The sequence below is a fragment of the Urocampus carinirostris genome, chromosome 2, assembly GCF_059441175.1.
Source record: "Urocampus carinirostris isolate Australia breed hairy pipefish chromosome 2, RoL_Ucar_1.0, whole genome shotgun sequence".
NCBI lineage: Eukaryota > Metazoa > Chordata > Actinopteri > Syngnathiformes > Syngnathidae > Urocampus > Urocampus carinirostris.
In genome coordinates, this window is record NC_142350.1 from 65,325,412 (window position 1) to 65,340,545 (window position 15,134).

The 15,134-nt window shown below is 44.3% G+C and overlaps 1 protein-coding gene across 2 annotated transcripts in view; it reads left to right on the forward strand.

Moving 5' to 3' along the window:
• rftn1b (raftlin, lipid raft linker 1b) overlaps nt 1-15,134 on the forward strand; it is a 196,198-nt gene that overhangs the window by 135,582 nt on the left and 45,482 nt on the right. Inside the window, exon 5 of one of the 2 annotated variants that reach the window (XM_088327529.1) lies at nt 11,275-11,647. In XM_088327529.1, coding sequence (XP_088183655.1) covers nt 11,275-11,647 — 373 coding nt within the window. The remainder of the gene's footprint in view (nt 1-11,274; nt 11,648-15,134) is intronic. The other variant, XM_088327530.1, reaches the window with a different exon arrangement.

Genomic DNA, 15,134 nt, shown 5'->3' on the forward strand with positions numbered 1-15,134 from the left:
AGCAGGTTAGCGCCTTACATGGCTGCACGGCCACTATTATTTTTTGGGCGGCAGTGGCTCAGGAGGTAGAGCGCTCGTCTTGGGATCAAGAGATGGCAGTTCGAATCCCGGCTCCTCCGTGTTACATGTCGAAGTGTCCTTGGGTAAGACACTGAACCCCTGATACCCCCAATAAGCAGGTTAGCGCCTTACACGGCTGCACGGCCACTATTGTTTTTTGGGCGGCAGTGGCTCAGGAGGTAGAGCGCTCGTCTTGGGATCAAGAGATGGCAGTTCGAATCCCGGCTCCTCCGTGATACATGTCGAAGTGTCCTTGGGTAAGACACTGAACCCCTAATACCCCCAATCAGCAGGTTAGCGCCTTACATGGCTGCACGTCCACTATTGTTTTTTGGGCGGCAGTGGCTCAGGAGGTAGAGCGCTCGTCTTGGGATCAATAGATCGCAGTTCGAATCCCGGCTCCTCCGTGTTACATGTCGAAGTGTCCTTGGGTAAGACACTGAACCCCTAATACCCCCAATCAGCAGGTTAGCGCCTTACATGGCTGCACGGCCACTATTATTTTTTGGGCGGCAGTGGCTCAGGAGGTAGAGCGCTCGTCTTGGGATCAAGAGATGGCAGTTCGAATCCCGGCTCCTCCGTGTTACATGTCGAAGTGTCCTTGGGTAAGACACTGAACCCCTGATACCCCCAATAAGCAGGTTAGCGCCTTACACGGCTGCACGGCCACTATTGTTTTTTGGGCGGCAGTGGCTCAGGAGGTAGAGCGCTCGTCTTGGGATCAAGAGATGGCAGTTCGAATCCCGGCTCCTCCGTGATACATGTCGAAGTGTCCTTGGGTAAGACACTGAACCCCTAATACCCCCAATCAGCAGGTTAGCGCCTTACATGGCTGCACGTCCACTATTGTTTTTTGGGCGGCAGTGGCTCAGGAGGTAGAGCGCTCGTCTTGGGATCAAGAGATCGCAGTTCGAATTCCGGCTCCTCCGTGTTACAAGTCGAAGTGTCCTTGGGTAAGACACTGAACCCCTAATACCCCCAATCAGCAGGTTAGCGCCTTACATGGCTGCACGGCCAGTATTGTTTTTTGGGCGGCAGTGGCTCAGGAGGTAGAGCGCTCGTCTTGGGATCAATAGATCGCAGTTCGAATCCCAGCTCCTCCGTGTTACAAGTCGAAGTGTCCTTGGGTAAGACACTGAACCCCCAATAAGGAGGTTAGGGCCTTACATGGCTGCACGGCCGCTATTGGGAAATGCGAAGCACACTGTTAAGCGCTTTGGGAAGTCTTGACTTGAAAATCGCTATATAAATGCAGATCATTTCATTTCACCCCACCGGCAAGATGCTGCCGTAATCGTCTGGGCTAACGAAGGGGAAATCAGGCGGCACAAAAAGCTTTGACCCAAAAGGCGTCTGGCTCACCTCGTTGCTACCTCATCGATGTTTACGCCGCAGGAAGCGGTTGTGCCCCAGGCCTCGTCTGACGGGTGCATCTGTTTCGCAGACAGAAATATCTCAGCTGCGTCATGAATATATCACCGTGACACCCGGAGCAATCAGTCCCGATCCCAGGAGTTCTTCGCGGAGGACTTTTTGTGTCACGAGGCAACGGATCACACGCCACGCGCAAAAAGTTACGGTCGAAGACTGTCGGGGGCAATTTCCCGAGGAACTTTTGACTCTTTCACAACAAGTCAACTTCGTTTGACTCGCTTTCAACTTTTGAATGCACGTCGAATTGATGAAACCTGGGCTTGATCAATGGGAACGGGTGAGTGCTGGATCAAACAGCTGATGTTATGCAACAGTTTGCTGTTTTGACGATGGCGTGCGTCATTTGAAGTGTCCTCCAAAAGTTGAAAGTTGAATACAGTAATCCCTCGGTTTGCGCGGTTAATGGGGACCAAGACCACCCGCGAAAACTGAAAATCTGCGAAGTAGCGGCCCCCCCTTTAAAAATGCTTAAAAAACGTATAAATTGCATTTCTATAGCGCTTTTCAAGTCAATGACTTCCCAAAGCGCTTTACAATGTGCTCCACATTTCCCAATAGCGGCCTTGCAGCCATGTAAGGCGCTAACCTGCTCATTGGGGGTATTAGGCGTTCAGTGTCTTACCCAAGGACACTTCGACATGTAACACGGACAAGATGAGATTCGAACTGGGATCCCTTGATCCCAAGACAAGCGCTCTACCTCCTGAGCTACTGCCGCCTTCCCAAAGCGCTTTTCAATGTGTTCCACATTTCCAAATAGCGGCCTTGCAGCCATGTAAGGCGCTAACCTGCATATTGGGGGTATTAAGGGTTCAGTGTCTTACCCAAGGACACTTCGACATGTAACACGGACGAGCTGGGATTCGAACTGGGATCCCTTGATCCCAAGACGAGCGCTCTACCTCCTGAGCTACTGCCGCCTTCCCAAAGCGCTTTACAATGTGCTCCACATTTCCCAATAGCGGCCTTGCAGCCATGTAAGGCGCTAACCAGCTTATTGGGGGTATTAGGGGTTCAGTGTCTTACCCAAGGACACTTCGACATGTAACACGGACGAGCTGGGATTCGAACTGGGATCCCTTGATCCCAAGACGAGCGCTCTACCTCCTGAGCTACTGCCGCCTTCCCAAAGCGCTTTACAATGTGCTCCACATTTCCCAATAGCGGCCTTGCAGCCATGTAAGGCGCTAACCAGCTTATTGGGGGTATTAGGGGTTCAGTGTCTTACCCAAGGACACTTCGACATGTAACACGGACAAGCTGGGATCCCTTGATCCCAAGACGAGCGCTCTACCTCCTGAGCTACTGCCGCCTTCCCAAAGCGCTTTACAATGTGTTCCACATTTCCAAATAGCGGCCTTGCAGCCATGTAAGGCGCTAACCTGCATATTGGGGGTATTAATGGTTCAGTGTCTTACCCAAGGACACTTCGACATGTAACACGGACGAGCCGGGATGTATATATATATATATCTCACACAAATAATAGTTAAAAAAGCATGCGTTATGATTTATGTATTTTTCTTTTTAGTTTATCTCTCTCACAGTGGACATGCACCTACGATGAAAATTTGTGATTTCAAAGTGGGAGAAATAGCAAAATAACAGGGTGTTCAAATACTTCACAGTATATGAGTTAAAAGGGCTCAAAGTGGGGATTTTAGATCAGGTTGGATTTTCTTATCTGAGATTTGGGTCTTTTCCTGTATTTCTTGTAATTTCAAAATCCATTGATGCCTTCTCTCCTTATTTTAAAGTATTTTTACTTTCAAACGATGAACTTGTCAATGATGTCAAGTCTAGGGCAAACTATTTAAAATCTAAATTCTCAGCGAGTAGCTCAAGATGTACAGCGAGGGGGAAAAAAAACAAGCTGACAAGAGAAATGCTGTACACGCTTTTTGTTTATGGATTACTTGAAGCCCAGCGCACGCTCCAATGTTTATGTACTGCTTTTGTTCGTGCAGTATACAGGTATACAGTATACCCCCCCTGTATACAGTACACCATATAGAATACGGGTGGAGAGAGAGAGAGAGGGAAATTCATGTTATAACATAAAACAAAAACAAAAACTGTAAAATATGTTGTATGCAAATCCATGAAATAGCGTAAATGGAAAAGTAATCCTCATTATTGCGAGGGATTACCGTACTCTAAGTCAAACTGATGGAAGGCCCAAGTGTCATGATTACTGATGTGACTCAGCTGTGCCCGCTCATTTGGCGCCAACCGCCGCGGGTTCTGATTGGCTCCCTGTCACTATTTGAACCCAGTCCTGTCAATCCCCTGTTGTAAGTCCGTCTGCGAATCTCCGTGTATACAAGGCAAGCCGTCTTTCGATCCTGACTCCTGCCTGACCCGTTCTTGCTCCCGTTTGTCTCCGGCTACGACCTGTTTTGATACCGACCCTTTTCTGTCCCTGACCACGTTTTTGCTCTCCTGACCCGGCAATTGACCTGTTTTTCCGTCCCTGACACCGCCATTTCCCGCTACGGAAGATCCACTTCCGTATTCGGATCATGATCCGATTGCGAGAGCGACTTGCTTCCTAAACTATCGAGCACCAGATCGTGGGCGCTGCCCTTCCTCCATGTCAATAAACTTGTGAGAAAAGTTACGCGATTGGGTCTACCCTTTGTTCTGGATGTATAACATTATCTTACTTTTAGCAACTCTCTTCAAAGACATTAGGAAGCATGAAAGGGGGAAGGAGAGTGATTTTTATGTTTGTTAGTGAAGCATGAAAGTCAGAAAAGGCCTGTTTCAAATACAGACCAAACACCAACCCAAACCCCATAGAGATGAACAAAGAAGAGTTCATTTGAGCATGTCGAAGAAATGCACGTACATCATTTTAAACCAGGAGATGGCAGCAGAGTGTTTCAACTTCCGGGCAGAACATTTAAAATACCAATTCCTCACTAAAACAGATACCGTAAATTCTGAACTGATAAGTCGCACCCACCACATTTCGGGGGGGAAAACCGATTTTGTACATACACAAGCTGCACCTGTATATTAGCCGCATGCACCCACGTTGAAAAACGCAATACAAACACGAAATTAACCCATACAGTCCAAAAAACACAAAAATGTACGGAAAATGATACCGGTACTTATAATTTAATGCAGACCTGCAGAGTCCTGGTCCCCGTTGAAAGTAATCCAAGGAAAAAAGTGTATATTTCCAAAGGTAAGGGTGGGAAAAATATACATCCACTATTGTCGGCCGCATCCACAAACACGTCTCACCTTTACTCCACTTCCGTCAGCCCGCGTTTGCCCCGCCCCTTCTTTCTCATTTGCTCGTCCAAAACATATCAGAATAAGTTTCTAAAATAAATACATTACAAAAATAAACAGTTGCAAATAAATATTATACATGGTTACACATATTTACAAAGAAAGAGAGTTTTCAAAGCTTTAATAATAATATTATAACTTTCATCCCAGACCGTGCCTGTGAAGGGTAGCAAAACGCTACTACCAACACGCTCGCAACACAGTGAACAGCTCTGTTAAAAAAACATACTGTGCTTGTAGTAAGCACGGTAATCCGTACACACCTTCCTCCTTATAACTGACGTCATCAAAGTCGGTTAAAAAAGAAAAAAGTAGCGGCTTATAGTCCGGAATTTACGGTACATTTTTAATGAAAATACTTTTGCTCCGAAAACCCATTTTTATCAGTACAATCTGGGGATTCTTAATGGCGAGTTTGTTTTTGCAGCCCTGTTTGCAGTCTAAAATCATATATCAAGTGAAGCTCATTTGAATAACTTTTTTTTAAAAAAGTACTTTGACGTGGTTAGCACATTCGCCTAACACGCGTTGGCCGCCCCATTTTTCACAACTTGAAACACAATAAGACGACTCATCGCAAAAAAAAACATTGGTGCAAAGTTTTAAGGATTGATAATCAGAATATATAGCAGAACAACACTTTAAAATTAAGTTTATTATAAATCTACTTATAACATTCATTGCATGTAAATTATATCCCTGTTTTCCGTCTGCCATCAGTATGTACCTTTATTTTCTCATCTTCTACAAGCCACGTGAACTCCTCTTTCCACGTTGCTTTTAATGTACGTTTACGTTTTGTAGCGTCATCAATTTGTTAGCTTCTTTTGAATAATTCTTCTGGGGCTGAGGTTTTGCCTCGATTCCTAACCACCTATCCATTTTTCTTGTCTTCTCTGTTTGTCTACTTTGGAAAATGATATGCAAATGCACGACCTTATAACGCTCTGGAGAGTCCGGAAGCACGCAGTTATACGATGCAGGCTTCTGATTGGCTGCCGAGTATGAAAATTGTCTAACGAACCGAAATTCCAAAATGTCCAAACCGAAAGAAGATTTTCGAAATCGGAATAAAGCAACGTTTGATTTGAAAAAATATATAAAAACAAAAACAAAAGATGTTTTTTTTTCTATCTTAAAAAAGTTGCCGCCTATCCGGGCGGAGACGTTTTGTAAGTCGTACGCTCGACGTAAAAGATGCACGCCACAGGCGTCAGGGCAGTTGTTATTTCAGACACTGCTGAGCTAATACTACTTTTTGTCCCAAGTAAAAATGATCTATCCATCTACCTTGGTCATATCCCTCAAGAGGGGTGACCGACAGCAAGACAAACACATACAATAACAGAAAAAATAAAAAGGGAAAAAATAGCAAAAACACACACAAACATTTTTGGACCATGGCCAACCCAAATGCCCGAACGGCCAAACAAGTTAGGCACCTCGGCACCCAAGTCGGTCATGCTTTCGTCCCTCCAGATAAAACGGGACACAAGAAAGCGGCCATGTCACTTGGGTGAGGGTGACACATCAGACTCTTTTGTTCAACAGCAGGGCCCGACAGTTTTCACTGGTTTACCCCTGCCGCATCATACAGGTCCCCTGCCCATCCCTTAGAACGCGTCCACACATCCCACTATCCTTTTACAACACTTCTCCACTCATTCCTATCACCTGTCAATCCCCTGTTGTAAGTCCGTCTGCGAATCTCCGTGTATACAAGGCAAGCCGTCTTTCGATCCTGACTCCCGCCTGACCCGTTTATGCTCCAGTTTCTCTCCGGCTACGACCTGTTTTGATACCGACCACGTCTGCTCTCCCGTCCTGGCTTACGACCCGTTTCTCTCCCTGACCACCTGTTTTTCCTTCCCTGACACCGCCATCGGTCCACAGAGCTCTAGCTTCCACACAAACAAATACCAATAAAAATTCACATAAGTAGTCCAACACAAATATAATCAACAGAAATAACCTTGGGTAGAAAGCTTAATTAACAAACTCACTCGCCACAATCTCATGGTCACATTCGGTGAACGCATTTCCTGCTGAACCTGCCGACACTATCATCCGAGAGTGAGCATTATTATTTCTCAGATGTTTTGCTAGCAGATCTCATTAGAAAGCCAACGTCATACCGTGGTTGTGCATCGTATAAGATTATTCTAATTAACGTGTGTGTTCTACGCGGTCAAACGAGGCCTTGAACCGCACGATGCTAATGACGATAGTGTTGCTGAAAATGAATTCATCCAAATGCGCCATTCATTCTCCACACCCCTCACCCAAGACCCCCCGAGCCTTCCTCCCATCACCTCGTCCATCTCCCAGGCAGCCCGCGTTAGCCTTAAATCAGGGGTGTCAAACTCATTTTACCTCTGGGGCCACAAGATAGAACAAACATTCTCTCGGGGGCCGGACTAGTGTACTAGAGGGAAAGAAAAATAGAGAAAGAAATAAGACAAAGCAAAGGAGAGAAAAAGAGAGAGGGTGGGACAATAAAAAAGACAAAGGGAGAAAGAGAGAGAGAGAGAGAGAGAGAGAGAAGAGAGAAAGAAGAGCGAGGGAGAGAGAATTTGAGAAACAAAAAAGATATAAAGACAAATATTGAGAGAGGGGGAAAGAAAGAGAGAGAAAGAATAATATAGAGAGAGACAAAGAGGGAAGGAGAGAAAAGAGAAGGAGAGAAATAGAGATTGGGAGAAGGAGAGAAGGGGAAAGCAGGAGAGAGCAAAAGAGAGAAAAGGAAAAATGGAAGAGAGACCAAAAGAAGGTAAAAAGACGCAGATGAGAAAGAGGCAAAGAGAAACAAAGAAAGAGAAAGAGACAGAGAGTGAAAGAGAGAGAGATACATAAAGAGAGAGAGAGAGAGAGAGATAAAGATAGAGAGAGATAAAGATACAGAGAAATAAAGAGAGAGATAAAGATAGCGAGAGATAAAGAGAGAGAGAGAGATAAAGAGAGAGAGAGATAAAGAGAGAGAGAGAGATAGAGAGATAAAGAAAGAGAGAGATAAAGAAAGAAATACAAGTACACCGTCTTTGTGAGAGGCACCTGGCTTTAGCAACATCAAGTGGACGTATTTAGACCTGCAGCTCGTTTTTCTCTTGCGCTTCTCTGAGCGTTGTCTCGCGGGCCGGATTCAATCCCTTAGCGGGCCTGATCTGGCCCCCGGGCCGCATGTTCGACACCCCTGCCTTAAATGAAAAACAACCTTTTTATCTGCGTGATTCCATTTGGACGCATGGCAAGGAGCAGTGTGGCGTGGCAGTCGTCGCCTCGCATGAAGCAATAGGCCCGGGAAACCATTTGACTGTTTTCCAATTTAATTTCATAGTGAATAACCTGCAATTTGATTTTTATTCTCTTCCATCACGGAGATGAGGACGGGGGAGAGGACGGCTGTCGTATTTTTGAGGGAAAGCGAGCGCCGGGGCGCGTTTGTGTGTTTGTTATATTTTCATGCTGAGAACGATGCCCATTATCATTCTTTGACGGCAAACGGCTCAATTTGTCTCCGCAGCACAATCGACATGACATGGCATGCGATGGTAAGGCGTGTGTTTGAGAGCGTTAGGGGACTGGATTTTGTCTTCCTGTAAAAATATTTTACAAAATAGATTCTGTAAAAAATATCAATTCTATTTTACTTTATTTATATGTATTATAATACACAATTACAGGGGTTTGTCGTTTGTGGTGTCCTTAAAAAGTTGAAAATTAAATAATTTCTCAATTAACAGTGTTCAAAACTCAAGACAAAACGTTACCGGACACCAGGACAGACAACTCTGAAAAGTTGCCTGCCCAGCCATAAATTGCCTGCCCCATTTTTCACGACTTGAAACACAATAAGACGACTCATCGCAAAAAAACTATTGTTGCAAAGTATTAAGGATTGATAATAAGAATATATAACAGAACAACACTTTAAAATTAAGTTTATTATAAATCTACTTATAACATTTATTGCATGGATATGACATCACTGTTTTCCATCTGCCATCATTATGTACCTGTAATTACTCATCTTCATTAATGCAATGTTTGCGTTGCGTCGTCTGCTACAAGCAACGTGAACTCCTCTTTCCGTAATGCCTTTATGTATGTTTACGTTTTGTAGCGTCATACATTTTGTTAGCTTCTTTTGAATCTTTCTTCTGGGGCTGAGGGTTTGGCTTAATTCTTAACCACCACTTATCCATTTTTCTTGTGTTCTCTGTGCATCTACTTTGGAAAGTGATATGCAAATGGACGACCTTATAACGCTCGGGAAAGTCCGGAAGCATGGAGTTATTCAATGCAGGCTTCTGATTGGCTGCAAAGTATGCAAATTGCCAAACAAACCGAAATTCCGAAATTCCTAAACCGAACGAAGATTTTCGAAATTGGAATAAAGCAAACGGTTGATTTAAAAAAAAATCTTTTGGGTTTTTTTTTCTTGAAAAACTTGTCGGCCACCCGAGTGGAGACGTTTTCTAAATTGTACGGCCGACTTCAAAGATGCACGTCCTTGGCGTCCGGGTAGTCGTTATTTCAGACACTGCTATTAAGTATGTGTTAACAATGCCAAACTGGGCGGCACGGCGGATGGGTGGTTAGCGCACAGCCTCACGATGCAGAGGTCCAGCTACCTCCCTGTGTGGAGTTTGCATATTCTCCCCGTGCCTGCACCCCGGTTTCCTCACACATTCCAAACACAAGCTTGTCAGGTTAATTGGCCAGTCCAAATTGTCCCTGGGTGTGGATGAGCAGGTGAATGGTTGTCTGTCTCATGACACTAATTAAGAAAAGGACTGTTTCAAATACAGTCCAAATACCAACCCAAACCCCCAAAAAGATGAAAAAAGAAGAATTAATTTGAGCGAGTACGCGGCAGACAGTTTTGGTTTGAACAATTTGATTGACACTTTTAACAGCATTTAAACACATTCACAATTTCATTATATCATATTCTAACGATACAGTTAACTTGACATAGGCTGCAATGATGATTTTAGCTAGAATACGGTATTAGTAAGGAGAACATTTTTAAAGTTCCGTATTTTCTGCACTATAAGGCGCACCTAAAAGTCTTAATTTTCTTCAAAAGCTGACCATGCGCCTTATAATACAGAGCGCCTTATATATGTATCAATATTAAGTCGCAAAGTCTTGCAACTAAGGCAAGCAGCCGCCGACTAGATTTTCCCCCGAAGGCGAAGTAGTCCGCGGTGTATGCTGGGATTTATATACCGGCGTTTCATTGGCTAACCAATGTGTCAGTCATCATTTGAATCGATCACTATTGGCTAAAGTTATTCGGAGGTAAAGGGGGCGGATCCTTTTTATAATTTACAGGCTCGCATAGGCTAAAGGGGCAAAACAAACCCTGCGATTGGCCGAAAAAGATGTGTCAATCATCAGTTGAATCGATCACTATTGGCTAAAGTTATTCGGAGGTAAAGGGGGCGGATCCTTTTTTATCAATTACAGGCTTGCATAGGCTAAAGGGACAAAACAAAGCCTGCAATTGGCCGAAAAAGATGAATGTGAAAAACATGTTGGGTAGAACTACGGCATAGAGTAAACAGTATTTTACTATTCTGTACTGTATTTGTAAATATTTTACTCTCCTGGATTTACTACACTCACGGATATAAGAGGACCATGGTTGCACATTATTATTGAATACAACGACTTCGGTGAGCTACTCCGGCTATATATTTTCCCAGTATCTTGTTTCAGAGTGATATCGATGTTTCTGTGATAGGTCTTTTTTTAAATTAAACTCAATTCCAAGAGTTTATTGTCATATGCACTGTAAAGTTGCGAGCAAAAAAGAAAATATAAACTATGGAATGGTTGGCATTTCTTGAATCCCAAGACTTTAACCTTCCGAATGATATTTGGAACGATGCATTTCAGTGACATCGTACGGACACCGCATCCGCTTGTGTCTACGACACGTATTTGCTTCTTTGCAAGCTTTCGGATAATAAGTTGGACTGAACTGAACTATCTGTTTTGTCGACGTTCCCATTGTAGCGCCTTATAATCCGGTGCGCCTTATGTATGGAAGATATAGGACCAAAAACTATTTTTAGGGGTGCGCCCTATAACCCGGTGCGCCCTATAGTTCAGAAAATACGGTAACAGACACCAGCTTTAAGTAGAAGTCACTTCAAAATGTTCAGATATGATATTATTTGAAGATTTAAAGTATTAAATCTTCAAATAATATCATATCTTACCATTACTGTTTTCTATAACTACCAACAACAACAAGGTAAGTAAGTAAAGCTATGCTTATTTTTTGTATCATATTTCTTTAAAGAGCATTGTGGGAAAAATGTGTGACCAGTCGTTGCATGAGCGATAATAGCCACATTAGCCACTTCTGCTTTTGATGAATAGTAATAATTACTCACTAAAAACGGGTTCATGCTGATTACACATTTAACTGACACCACTAATTCGGGCGTCTTCTTTCAACAGCAGATCCAGGACGCGGCTGAGCAGGGTGTGACGTTTGTGGGCTTCGTTCAGGAACCCTACGGGGCACCCTGCACCTTGATCCGAGAACCAGAAACCCCCTCGCTGTCCCTGCACTCCAGTCCCAGCTCTGTTCTCGGCTCTCTCGGCAGCCGCAGCCTATCGGACCCCTCGAGTCCCACCTACCAGAGACCTCCGGGAAAGGAGACGGACGCGTGCGAAAACTCTGGGAATCGCTTGGTGGGTTCGGGGGTAGCGTCGGTTGCCTCATTGCCGATTTCAGAGGAGCTGACAGAGGAGTCCCCATGCCGGAACAACAACAAGGACAGCGCTCCAGAGAGAAAGCAGAGGAGCAGATACCAGCATAGAACCTATGGTGAGTGGTAACCATGGCTACTGTCTTTCAATAACATTCCCTCTGCAAAAGAAATCAATAGTTGGAATTTGGAGGCAGTTTCAGTTTTCACAAACCGGGATTTCAGGCTAGGGCTTTTCACAGAGACACCAGCAAGGGAAGATACTTACCAGGACCAGATAATTGGTTATCATTATGAACCAGAGGCATTCTTATCACACGTTAATGGGTCTAAATCTTCTCACACTGGTCCCGGTTTTCGTATGTTTAAGTTGAAATGAGGCAGGACGCCAACAATAACCGTCTGTGTTGTTTGGGTTGCCTGCAAGTCTCTCAGACCCCCCCCTTCACTAATTGGTCCGTGGAGGGGCGACAAAGGTCATCATTCCATTCTACCCGCAGCTTGTCGAGCCCCAAAGACAAGGCGGACATTTTTATCCTGGCCTACAAATGCAAACAATTACGATAAGGATGTCACACAAAGCGTTAACGAGCTGTAATTAAGACAGCAAAAGGTCAATATGTCCAATCGGGGAAAAAAACTTGACTGCTAGGTTTAAATGCTGTTTGTTTGTGGATGATTCCAGTCACTCTGGTAATCGAGGTGCCAGTCTTCGGCTGCCTTTCCAGCAGCTCCCCTGTTATCTCTCACTTTTTGTGATTTTTTGTTTTATTGTCTGCTTCTATCTTCGGTGTTTTTCTTCCCGTTTTGACAACTACACTATGGATTACTTCTATCCTATGGACATGGGTTTTAGCGCACAAAAATGCGTTAATTCAAGGAATCAACTCCTTGCCCTGAAGAATTCTCGTGCCGGCGTGATGAAGGGGCCTATCGTGGAGGAAGAACCGGAGCTAGCTAAGTGGCTAGCGGCGTTATAAGTCTTCGGTACCATCCGCAGTCATGGTAAATGCGAACTCACTACCAAATGAGATCAACGAGTGCTGGTGGAAAACATCGAAGCGCACAGGGAGCGCAGTTGCTGTGTTTTGCGGAAACGTGGCTCACGTTTAGCATTCCAGACGCTAACGTGTAGCCACCCGGAGCTACCCGGAGCAATCCGGCTTCAGCCTCGCTATACAGAGACACGAAAGCCTACGGGAATCGGAGGAGACGGACTCGCTAACACGAGGTGGTGTATCCCTGGACACAAAAAAAAAGATTTCCATCTGCCGCAGGGATGTCGAACTTTTGGACTGGCGTGTGACGTCATCCACTCCGCTACAAGCACCCCTAGGGCATCATGTTAATCTGTTAATAAACAACGGGGTAGACTGCCGGAAGTGTGAATTTCCCTACGGGGATGAATAAAGTATCTATCTATCTATCTATCTACAATACTTTTTTTTTTTTAATGGTTAAAAATCCTGAGCCAATTTCCTTATTTTAACATGTTTGACCTTTTGCATGGTCCTATACTAGACCCCTCGGATACAGCCTGCCTATCTGCTATTGACCAACATCATATCATAATACTTGTCTGCTATTGGCTTGCACCATGGCATTGTTAAAATGCCATTATGCAATTTGCTGAACTACCTCCTACAATGCTTTCCTCTTTGCGAGTAGCTGATAAAACATTGTAGTTTTGGTACTGTCATAACGGTGACCGTCTTTCATATGGGTCGAGTCAAGTCATGTTTATGAGTATACCCCTTAATCACAAAGAGTCTCAAAGGGCTGCACAGACCACATATTATTGCAAACCACAGACTATCCCCTGATCTAAAACCTACATGAGGGCAAATAATATACAGATACACAGATATTCTCAAGATAACATATAGGTTATTCATATGCTATAGAATAGAAGTGTGTTTCAAGCTTAGATTTAAACATTTCAACTGAAGTTGCAGATCCAATCGGGGCCCGAATGGAGAATGCTCTCGAACCTGCGTATTTCTTCTTGGCTCTTGGGATCACGAGTAGACCAGCATTTTCAAAGCAAAGGCACCGGATCGGAACATAGGGGGAAATTAAATCTTAAAGATATGAGGCCATGCATGATTTTGTATACTACCAACAGAACCTTGAAATCACATCTTAAGCCAATGCAGGTTAGCTAAAATCAGGGTAATGTGATCAAACTTTCTTGTCTTCGTTAAAAACCTCGCTACCAACTGAAGGCTCTTCATGGACTGACTTTAAATATCCATTCAGTACTTCTCTTTTAATAAACGTCAGTTCGGTCTTAAATTGGCACAGACTGTCAGCCTTCAACTTTTCTTGACTTGTCTTTAGGCTGTGGACATATGAGGGGCAGTATGGTTTTCCGCTGTTACCTCAATATTACACAATCAAATTCTGCCTGGGGATGTAATCCCGTTTCTCAGAAAGAGAAAAAAAAAAAGAAACACAAGCCCAATTAGCACGACGGCGCCTGTGAAATCCTCCGCAACTGTTTCATTAGGTTCCTTGCAGGACACACATGAATTACGCCTACCGTCTATCCAGAAATGCCAAGTATGAGTTTGAACAGATGGAGACGCCTACTACTTTTCCACCCCTATGTAGAACCAATCATGTATACTGCGTTCCTGACGTGTATGTAACATGGGATAACAGTGCCTCCGTCTGGCCCTAGCCTCGAGATCTTCTTGTTTCCGTCGTCCTTGGTTCATCCAGGCACACGGTAGCCCAGACGGTGTGTGAAAGGGAGGCCCGTGCCAAGCTCCCGTGTTCCTATGTTCTCACTCTCAAACACCCCGAGGTTCCTCAGTTTGGCGCCGCTAATCCCGAGCGTGACTGCCAGCGTTGGCACACTAAAAGATACGTGACTAGGAAAGCTCGAATGGCCGAGATCGAACTGTCCCAGAAGAGCTCTTTCCAAGATAGCCAAATGTCATTAATAGGTTGGAGCGTACAGTCCTTTGCTTTGTGTCCAATTGTGTCTGCCAAGAACTTGTTTCTGTGTTTCATGAGGAATGGACTACAGCAGAGGTCAGGAACCTATATCGCATGAGACAAATACGGCTCTTTTTATGAGTACCGTATTTTCCGCACTATAAGGCGCACCTAAAAGTCTAATTTTTTTTCAAAAGCTGACCATGCGCCTTATAATACAGTGCACCTTATGTATGGATCAATATTAAGTCGCAAAGTCTTGCAACTAACTTGCAGCCGCCGACTCGATTTTCCCCCGAACGCCAAGTAGTCCGCGGTGTATGCTGGGATTTATTTACCGGCGTTCATTGGCTAACCAATGTGTCAATCATCATTTGAATCGATCACTATTGGCGAAAGTTATTCGGAGGTAAAGGAGCGGATCCTTTTTATCATTTACAGGCTCGCATAGGCTAAAGGCGCAAAACAAAGCCTGCGATTGGCCGAAAAAGATGTGTCAATCATCAGTTGAATCGATCACTATTGGCTAAAGTTAATCGGAGGTAAAGGGGGCGGATCCTTTTTATCATTTACAGGCTGGCATAGGCTAAAGGGGCAAAACAAAGCCAGCAATTGGCCGAAAAAGATGAATGTGAATAGCAAGTTGGGTTGACGGCATAGAGA